Here is an 11,038-nt window from a genome sequence, read left to right on the forward strand (position 1 = left end):
AAGCACCCCCAGAATGAGCATGTGACCATGCTAATACCACTAGAAAGTACCTTAATAGCATACAGAATGAGACATAAAAGAAACACGAAGGTATGTGCAGATTCCAATCCTGTGAAGCCATCAGTCTGGGGCTATTCTCTTTGCTATTCTAACCTTAAGGTTAGGAGTTTGAGACTTTTCTAAATTAATCAACCTCTTCCCTGCACTAGGCAGTTCAGAAAATAAGTGAAACTCAGATGTACCTGCAAAAGAAAATACAATGTTAGCTATAAAATTCGCCACTGAGTTGCCTTCTCTGAACACATATTCAAAGATCACATTGAAGTTGCCCTTCATCTCTATAATTTTCCTGACATCATTTGCAATTAACCAAGGAGGATCCTATTCCCCTTCTATCACTTTCTTCATCACTAATGAGTCAGTCTCCAATATGAGAGGGTGAAGATCATGCTCCATACAGTATTCCAATCCTTGAAGAATAGCCTTAGCTTCAGCCACCACTGTGGTAGTTGTCACCCCCAGGTCTACTACCCTTTCATACACCACATCACCTTCATCATTCCTCATACAAAAGCCTAATGATCTAGGACTAGGATTTCCTTTTGAAGCTCCATTATCCCTCACTGCCTTCATAATGCACATTTAGACTTATATGTTCTTCAATTTCCTCTTTGATCTAGCAGCTGATCATCCCATGTTTCACCTTGCCGTAATTCTGCCACATCCTAAAGATCTTCATTGATTGGAAAGTCTTCAGATAATACGTGATAAAGTGCACCCAATCTAGTCCAATTTTCATGCCAAATATTAGTTGTTCCACTCTTCAATTTCCATAGGATCTCATGTTCTACTTTTTTCTTAGCATTCAACATTTGTCACCAAATATGAGACCCCGTCTAATCTGTACCACTGTTAGTATATCCTTCTTGCCATACTTATTCCATATGAAATTAGACCACAAAGATTTTATGGTCCTAAACCTCCACCATAGTTTAGCAAACAATTCCCTCGACACATCATGTAAGGACCTAAAACCTAGGCCCCCTTCCTCTTTAGGAAGGCAAAGATTTTACCATGAGGCCCGCCCAATGTCTGCTTCTCCCTTCTTCCTTTGTGCTCCAAAAGAACCTAGCAAAAATCTTATGAAGATGCTCCAAGACATTTTTTGGTGGATGGAGGACTGATAACATGTGGACTGGCATACTTTGCAACACACTAGAGATGAGTGTTGTCTTTCCTCCAAATGACAGCAACTTTCCTTTCCATGAATGCAATTTAGCCTTTACTTTCATGATAAGATCCTCATAATATTCCTTCCAAGATTGATTTGGTTTTTGTTTCTTAATGTTTTTTTCTTTTCCTAAGGTAGTTGGACTTGTTGTCGAAAGTAGTTTTGGACTTTATTTTCTTATTTTTTTAGCCTTAATTTGATGACCCCTTCCTACCTATATAAGGGATATTTTCTTCATTTTTAGACTTAGATTATTATAGACTATTATCAATAAAACCTTATGAGATTTTTCTTGCATTCTTGTTGTGGATACTCTTGAATTTATTCTTCAACCTTCAAGACTCAACTTAATGTAATGACCCAATAGGTCATCTTCTGATTTAGAACCAAACTCTATGTTTCAAAGCCTTTAGAGCCTCATTCTAGCCTTCCTCGATTTACATGTGTAGTTCGGATATTGACCCGGGAGGCTTATATGCTAAAAACTAATAAGAATAAGAATTTTTGCCTAAAAAGTTAATTTTAGTTGACTTCGGTTAACGTTTTGACTAAACGGACCCGCACATGTGTTTTAACGGTCCTGGTGGGTCCGTAATGAAATATAGGACCTGGGCGTATGCCAGGAATCGAATTCCGAGGTCTTTAGCTTGAGTTATGAATTTTTATTGAAAATTAAAAGTCTGAAAATCTAATATTTTTAAGAAATTGATTGATGTTTGGCCTTATTGATACCAGGTTCGTATTTTGGTTTCAGAGCCCGGTATAGGTCCAAAATAATATTTATGACTTGTCTGTGAAATTTGGTGAGAAACGAAATTGGTTTGACGTGATTCAGACATCCAGTTGAGAAATTAGAGGTTTCAAAAATTTCTTAAAGAATTGATTTGATTTGATGCAAAATTTGTAGTTCTAAGTGTTATTTTGGCGATTTATCATGCGAACAAGTTGATTGTGATATTTTAAGACTTGTGTGCATATTTGGTTTGGAGTCCCGAGGGCTCGGGTTAGTTTAGGATAGGCTACCGAGTGAATTGAACTTAGAAATCATAGCTGGTGTGCTTCAAGTCTGCAGACTTCACATCTGCGACGTCTGGCTCGCAAATGCGAGAAGCATCGCATTTGTGAGCAGTGGGGCTGGAAGGGGGCCTTCGCATTTGCGAAGCTCAGGATCGCAATTGCGGTCATCTCAGGCTGCATTTGCGAACAAGTGTTCGCATTTGCGAAGATAGCAGGCCTGGGGAACACTTCGCATCTACGACATCTGCAGCTGTGTAAAAATGACTTAGATGGGATTTTTCTCCCATTCTTCAAATTTTCAAAATATAAAACACAAGTGGCAATTTTTAGACCATTTCTCCTCCAAATCATAGGTAAGTGATTCTAAACTAGTTTCTTTCAATATTTCACTTTATTTTACAAGATTTCAACTTAAAATCTAAGGTTTTCATGATTGAATTGGGGTTTTTTGGGTAAAAACTAGAGATTTTGAAATTTGGGGATTTAGACCTCAAATTGAGGTTGGATTCCAAAGCCTATTATATATCCGGGCTCGGGGGGTGAATGAGTGATCGGGTCTTAGTCTGAACTTTGGGTTCGGACCAAGCGGGCTTGGGTGTTGACTTTTATTGACTTTTTAAAAAATGGCCTAAATTGAAGGCTTTGTTATCGTGGGTAGTTCCTAAGGCGTAAATTGAATCGTTTGGTTGATAATTTGCTAGATTTTATTGGTCTGGAGGCTTGTTTGAAGGGAAAATATGTGCTTGAGCTTTGAGTTTGGACGTTGGAGCGAGGTAAGTCTCGTGGTTAACCTTATCTTGGGGGACTAGGTATTATTTTCCTATTTGCTACTTGTTTGAATGTTGAGTACAACGTATAGGTAAGGTGACGAGTACATATGCGTTGTTGTCGAGTCATAGCATGCGAGTGAGTCTTATTCTTGTAATTGTTGCATTCCTTGATCATATTGTCCATGCTTAGACTAGCTACTCGTTATGTTGAGAATTCTTATCATGTTTACGGACCTTGGTATTGATTGATTATTGATTCAAAATTAAGGTTGATATTGTGGCACCAAATGTTGAAGTAAGGCTTGTTATTTTCATCTCTATCTCCCTTTTGTTGTTGCTCATTTTTTTGGTGAGGGAGAGTGTTAAAGCACGAAAGGTGATGTCATGCGATGTCTTGTGAGTGAGTGTTAATGCACGAAGGGTGATGCTGTGCTATATTGTAAGTGTTAATGTACGAAGGGTGATGTTGTGCCATGTTATGAGAGAGTTAATGCACAAAGGGTGATGCCGTGATATTTCTATTGTTTCATATGGTAAGGTTGAGAGTAAAAGCACGAAGGATGATGCCGTGCACTTTCTATTATTTCATATGGTGAGGTTGAGAGTAAAAACATGAAGGGTGATGCCGTGCACTTTCCTTTACAGTGTTTACTTGTTTCTATCTATTTAAGGCATATTGATTGATCACGTTCTCATTTCTGTTGTGATCCTTTATCATGTGATCCCATCAGCATGTCCTCCTCCCAACATTACTTGTCTTGCTTCTTTTATTACTGTTATTGGTATGTACATTGTTATACTACACTGGTTGTTTGTGGGTGCCTTGTCTTAGCCTCGTCACTGTTTCGCCGAGGTTAGGCTCGACACTTATCAGTACATGGGGTCGATTGTACTAATACTACACTCTGCACTTCCTGTGCAGATTTTGGTGTCGGTCCGAGCTGATCTCGAGACTAGATGTTGACTTCATTCCATAAGAGACCCAAGGTAGATGTGCTGGCATTCGCAGACCCTAGAGTCCCCTTCTAGCTGTTTCAGTTTACTATTTCTTTTAATTCGAGAACAGTTGTACCTTCTTTCAGCCAGTTACTTATAGTTAATTTTAGAAGTTCGTGAGCTGTGACTCCAGATACTGGGTAGTTATGTACAATTTTTTAGATTTGTTATGAAATTTCATACTCTTCTTAATCTGTTATGGCTTAATTGTTGTTAATCACTACAAGGTTTAAGAATTAGCCTATTGAATCTCTAATGTTGGTCTGCCTAGCAAGTGAAATGTTAGGCGCCACACGGTCGCGATGGTGGGAATTTCGGATCAGGTGGTAAGATAATTATTTGAAATCTTAGATCAATTACAGGTATCAAAGAAAGGTGATAAGTTTAGGCTTATTGTTGTTCTTTTTATTCTAAAGGGTCAGGTTTCACAATCGATCTCGTGTTTTTAACTCTCTATCAAAGGCGATTAGTTCTTCGTTAGCTAATTATTGTTGTTAGGATTCGGCTTCAAGAATAGACTTATTGAATTCGAGTAACTCTTTCTTGAATTCAATCTATCTTTTATTTTTGTCTTCTTTTTTGTTTTTAATTGTTTTTAGCTTCCTCACGTTTCTTTTTTTTTTAGTAGTTCTTGGATCCCTACCGTGCTATTATCAGAGAAAAAGATTTCATAGCACTATTAATATTGTTGGGGCTAGGGGTGTCAATGGTTTGGTTCGGCCGGTTATTTTATAAAATTTGTACCATACCAATTTTTCAGTTAAGCTATTATGTATAACCAAAATTAGACTTTTCGAAGTAGAATGCAATAACATATGTTCTCTTATAGAACTTAGCAAAACTCTCTAGACATTTTTACTGTTTAAAGAGTGATGAATTAAAAAAATGAAGATGGCTAGAGTATAGATCCATCAAAGTATTATACAACAACGTAAAAGAAACCAAGTAAAGGCAAAGAAAATATAAATCACACGAGTGGAAAGATATTAACCAAGCTGAGACTCAAGAATAAAGTCTATAGAAGATTAAATATCCAAAAAAATAAATCTAAACTATATGAAAGGAAACATATTCAATGCATTATAGTTTGCTACTTATAATCACTAGAATACTTCTTGTCTTGCTTATAAAGATAATTGAAATAACTTAGTTTAAGTAGAAGTAGCTTAATAGATTTTAGAAATTAGTATTTTGAATTTAATTGCTTGTTGGCTTGTAACGGTTTTTATAATTCCAAGGCCCAAAGAAAAATTTAAAGTATTATAATTTTTAAGCTTACTATATAAATATACACATATAAAATTTATTCGGTACGGTTTGGTATTTTTGGTTTATTTTCATAAAATGAAAAACCTACCCTAATTATTGGTGCGGTTATAGATTTATATAAAAATCTATGGCTTTTTAAAAAAAAACATAAAAATCAGTTCGGTATGGTACGGTTCGGTTGGTATAGTCGATTTTTGAATATCTATTGACACCTCTAGTTGGGGCCTTAAATATTTGGGGCTTAAGGCAAGGGCTTCTCCTGCCTTACCCTAGAGCCGCCTCTAGGGGCGGACCTACATTAGGAGTAGGGAGGTCACCAGAACCCGTTCGCCTCGGCAAAATTATTGTATATTTATTTGATGTATATAGTTATATAAATTAAAGGACCCCTTAAATATTTTACTAGTGCCCCCAAAATCACAAAAGGCTGCATGGTAAAGTGGTTGTGTGAACTGCTAAATTGTACGGGGCACCCTATTTGGTCGCCCCCATTTAACCTATACCCATTTTTTTTAAAACTTTTAACTTATACCCACTTTTTAAACAACTTCAGCCCTCTTTCTCCTCCTCAAAGTTTTATCTTTTCTTTTTCCAGAAGTAAGGTTCATCCCTATCTGATTCTTCTTATTTCTCCGGTGAGTCCTATAAATTTTCACGCCAACCTATACATCTGAAACAACCAATTTGCTTTCTTCGTCACTTCCTATCACGTGACATGCATATATATATATATACACACAACTGACTTGGTGATTTGTTTGATTAATTATTACTCGTAAAACTAATTTGGTGATTTGTTTGATTAATTACTACTCGTAATTACCTAATCAGGTAAGTAGCAACAGTAAAAGTCATGAAACTACTCAAGCAAATAATCGTACAGTTCTGTATAAGGAAAAAAAGTGAATGAATGAATGAATTAATGGATTGAATCTGCCTCTCTAATTTCTCTGAGGATATTTACAGTGTTTCTAGGATCTTATGCAAAGTAAAGAATCTAACACAGTTTGCAAGTTGTGGTGCAGTGTTCTCTTGCTGTCTCTAATTAATTTTCTTTTAGTTTGGTTAAGATGGTGTGGCAAATGAAATTATAAACAAACAAAAACTTTAGCTCTATAGCTGATGTTCCCCAGTTACAAAGACAAAACTTCAGCTCTAGAGCTGAAGTTTCCCAGTTACGAAACAAAAACTTCAGCTCTAGAGCTGAAGTTCGACAGTTACAAAACAAAAACTTCAGCTCTAGAGCTGAAGCTTACAAACAAAAACTTCAGCTCTAGTGCTGAAGTTTGACAGTTACAAAACAAAAACTTCAGCTCTAGAGCTGAAGCTTACAAACAAAAATTTCAGCTCTAGAGCTGAACTTTGCCAGTTACAAATAAAAACTTCAGCTCTAGAGCTGAAATTCGACAATTACAAAACAAAAACTTCAGCTCTAGAGCTGCACTTCAGGCCCGGCTACTAGAATGCTGAAGTTTTGCGTGATTGCCTTTGTTATTTCAGCCCCGTATGCTGAAGTTATGCGAAATAGCGGGTACGTTTGCAATTTTTTTTGCAAAGCAGACACAAGTTAAAACGTGACACAAAAAGCGAGTATAGATGCAAATGTCCTCTGCCTTCCTTGCCTGGCTTGAGATCGAAACCCAACTCACGCTTTTAGGGTTTCCTTTTACTACTAAATTCAATGATTGTTTTACTTAGTAGTCAATTGATTAAATTTTTTTTAATCTTTTTAAAATTCAATTATCATTTAATACTTGTACATAATAATCAACTTAATTAATATTATTCTTTTTCAAGTCCCTCACTCAAAATTAAAAGTTCAAAATTGTAGCTCCTATCTCTGCAAATAAACAATTACGTACAAACCCTTCTATCCCCCTTCACCAATAACTTTGTCTCAATCACTTCGATAAAGTACCCACATCTATTGATTTCGACGACGGCGACTAAAAATTTGTACTTTGTTAATAAGTTATTATAATCGTTATGTTTTTAAAGATATGCACGCTGAAATTTAACGCTAGCATATGGAATATTTAAAGATATTGTGCCGCCGTTGTACTTAAATTCTGGGTCTGCCTCTGGACTGCCCTGGAGGCGAAAATAAGAGTTTACGAAGACTGAAACTAACAATTCAGAGAATAAAAAATGAATTTTCTGTGTGTATTCAATTTGAAATGCTATACATGCTTAGGTATCTTTATACAAGAAACTCGAAAAACATCAACATCCCTACGTACTATTATGCTAATTGGCATAGACGGAAAATTTTATTTTGTATCTCATACAACTGACACTAGTTGTATGAGACATTTTTTTGTCTCAAAGTTTTGTGGACCTACATTTTTTGTGGACCCAAAAGTGTAAGACTAGGGTACACAAATTTGTGAGACAAAAAGGAGTCTCACACAACTAATGTAAGTTGTGTGAGACACACAATAAAACTTCTCGGCGTAGACTGACTAGCTAGTACTACTATACAAGAGATCAATACATTATAAATAAAAGGATTAATTACAGGTTGTAATGTACTATTTTGGAAAGCTCTAGAACGTAAGGTTTTGCAATAGTACTGTTGCTGAGTATGCAAAGTTGCTGATTGTGTAATTTAGGCCATCAGAATAGGCCCAACGAGTGAGACCGTCGACTAGGCCCAAATTGTCAACCGGGTGCCCAAGTCTGTGTACCTAAAACGTATTGTGTTTGAAGTAAACTGCACTTTACCTTCAAACCCTAGCTTAACTTTTCTCTCTTCCTTTTCTCCGTCGACGGTAACATCAACCTCGACAGAAACAACGATTGCACAAAGTAGAAGAAGATAAAGATGGCGAAGTCAATGAGGTGTAAGAGGGAAAAGAGGCTGAGAGCCATAAAGAGAGAGATAGTTGCTTCAGAGCCCTCTGTCCTTAAGAAAGAAGCTGCTAAATTAGCTGCCCAAGAAGCTGCCCTTGCTGCCCCTAAGCTTGTTGTTAAGTCTCCCTCCACCTCCACTGCCATGGATACTTCTGCCTCTACTCCTAACAACGATAACGCCATGGGTTTGTTTTTGCTTATATATTTTTAATGTTTTCCATGAACCCATCTCAAGTTTAGCAATTTAATCGGTTTTATTGATCTCTTTTTGCTTTATTTGGAATGAAGATGATATCTATTTTTATTTGTTATGCCGTGCTTTCCTCATGGGAAGAGCTAATTTTGTTGTGTTTATTCCTTATCATAGTTTTACACGTTAACACAGGATTAGATCTCATGGAGTATGCTATTTGCCAGTAATATTGTGTTATTGACAGAAGTATCTAGGGTGTTAACAAAAGTTTGAACTATAGAGAAACACTCTAGAGAGTAAAGGTTTTAGAATAAGTACAAGTACGACAAGAATATACCCATTGTAAGCCTAACCAACATAAAAAGAGTGAAGTTGAGGTGAGGCTGGACGGGACTTAAATGCAGACAATTCAGATATCTAGGGTCGTTTTCCCAAGAGTATATTAAATCAAATGAAGATTTAGAGCATATAACTAAAATAGGATAGTTTAAATAGAGAAGTGCTATTGGAGTATTTATACGTCAGGAGGATACCTATCCGGGTGCAGGCAAATTCTTTAAAATGGTTCTATAACTGTCAGTGTTATATGAGAGTGGATATTAGGAGTCTATGTTCCTGAATTTTGGAAAAATGAAGTTTCATGAATAGTCGAGATGTGTACAAGTTGGCTCAAGCATCACTCTTATAAAAGAATTATAGAAAAATGAAGCTACATGAATAATGCATATAGTCGGCCCTAATTAGTTGGAATTGAGAAGTAGTTGATGTTTTTTGTTTAACTTTTGTCGTAATTCGTACAATAGGTCTTCCATATTTTACTTTTCATAAGTGGAGTTCGACTAGCTCTTAAGCTACTCCAATTGAGAAATTTTAAATAATGAGATTAATGGTTATTTCCTTTTAACATTTAACAGATTAACTGTCAGTTTTTTTGTTATCTATCTATTTATCTATCTATATATATATCCAGTGATTCAGTAGTTATACGAATTATCTACAGTGTAATGCCAGTAAAGGAAAATATCTTGTTACTAGTGTCTAATGAAAACATCAGGTCACTAACTTTCACTTGTAAGTCATCAATGTGATAATTCTGTAAATAGAGTTACCCTTGCAAGGGTTTGCTGTCACTACCTTCCTCTCCTCCCCATCCCCCCCCTCAAAAAAAAAGAGTTGAGTGTTGAAGTTATTGGTTAGACGCTGATACCAACAGCTGTGCCATAGTTGTTCTAAATTCATGCAATATTATCTGGTCAAAAAAGAAAATAAATAGAAACCATTGGACCTGACAAGTAGGGGATTCTCTAAACATCTTCTTTCAGTTCTGATGAAATTGATAGGAACTTGCATGTTCCATCTATTTTAGCCTTCCCCCTCTGTATGCTAATTTGTCATCATCTTGATTTCCAGATGTGGAGATGGCTGATGGCAATCAAAGTGCAAAATCTTTAAAACCTCTTGGAAGGAAGATGAAAAAGAAGCTTAAAATAGCGAAGAAGAAGCATTTTGGCAAGGGAAAGATCAGGAGGAAGAATGTTTGACTGCAGGCCCTTTGTTCTCTGGTAGCTTCTAATGGTCCTCTTGATAAGCTTATAGATATCTAGTTGCTGCTTACTGCAAGATCTTGTCGACAAGTCCCTCCCGTGTTCTCTCCTCAACTCCTCTTACATTTTAGTAATATCTTGGAACTTGAGCATATGATTGGATATGCTACTTATGCTCATACAAGTATCTTTGCTTCCGAAATGAGCCTTATGTTCTTGAATCTCACCAAGTAGTTCATTTTTTCCTTTATTTTACAGTTTGTTGAATATGCTTGACTTGCATGGAAGTACGATCATGTGGAATGTAATCCAACAAGGTTAAGATATTTGAATTTTAAGCAAAGTTTATGTTCACCCTTTTTATTAGATAGAAAAAAGAGAAGTACCATAGTTATATTTACAGTAATTACAGTAACTTGTTCCCTTTACCTAACCAGCAAATAACACGAGGCATTTCTAAACTGTCCTACTCCCTCCGTTTCAATTTATGTGAACTCATTTGACTGGGCACGGAGTTTAAGAAAAGAGAAGACTTTTGAACTTGTGGTATAAAATGACGCACATATATTTTGTGTGGTTATAAATCATTGCATAAAGGTAAATTGTTTCCAAATAAGGAAAGGGTGGCACGGACCAAAAAAAAATAGGTTCACATAAATTGAAACGGAGGGAGTACTATTCATCGCGCTCGAGCTTGGGGTTGACTGGACTGTACGGAGCCACAATGGTCTCAAGTTAAGTTCCTCAACTTGGTATTGCGATCCACTTACCGAATGAGCCATTAACAACCATACTAAACTCAGAAATTCTCCTCGTATGCCCAGATTTTGAGCGTGGAAATTTGGTATGCTCCATTTTACATCCTCCAGTGGCCTCTCTATCCACACATCAAAGAGTCTGTTCCATCTTGTATATTCATCCTGGCTGCCTGTCAACATATTTGCCAATACGCTTGCCCGATACAGTATTGAAGCTTTTGACTTGTTACCTTTCTCAGATTGATCAAGAGCTAGTTCATCATCTTTCATATGATCATTAGTAATATTCTTGTTATCCGCAAGGGCCAAGAATCTCTTCATAAGCTTTACTTTGATCTAATGGCTTCTACTCTCCGCGAAAGGACTACTCTGCCGCATCTGCCAATGTCTCATCAATAGTTTTCTGA

At 36.5% G+C, this 11,038-nt stretch overlaps 1 protein-coding gene across 1 annotated transcript; it reads left to right on the forward strand.

Annotated features, from left to right (window-relative positions):
• The first annotated feature begins 7,991 nt into the window (after nucleotides 1-7,991).
• LOC107792768 (uncharacterized) lies at nucleotides 7,992-10,227 on the forward strand. Its single transcript, XM_016614999.2, has 2 exons — nucleotides 7,992-8,321; nucleotides 9,740-10,227. The coding sequence occupies exons 1-2, from the start codon at nucleotides 8,108-8,110 to the stop codon at nucleotides 9,868-9,870; spliced, it is 345 nt and encodes a 114-aa protein (XP_016470485.1). The 5' UTR covers nucleotides 7,992-8,107; the 3' UTR covers nucleotides 9,871-10,227.
• The last annotated feature ends 811 nt before the right edge of the window (nucleotides 10,228-11,038 follow it).

This window comes from Nicotiana tabacum, chromosome 3, assembly GCF_000715075.1.
Source record: "Nicotiana tabacum cultivar K326 chromosome 3, ASM71507v2, whole genome shotgun sequence".
NCBI classification, from domain to species: Eukaryota; Viridiplantae; Streptophyta; class Magnoliopsida; order Solanales; family Solanaceae; genus Nicotiana; species Nicotiana tabacum.

Coding starts and splice junctions, on each gene's coding strand:
- LOC107792768 (XM_016614999.2), top strand. CDS start 8,108: ATGGCGAAGTCAATGAGGTGTAAGAGGGAAAAGAGGCTGAGAGCCATA. Junction 8,322..9,739: donor TAACAACGATAACGCCATGG/GTTTGTTTTTGC, acceptor CTTGATTTCCAG/ATGTGGAGATGGCTGATGGC.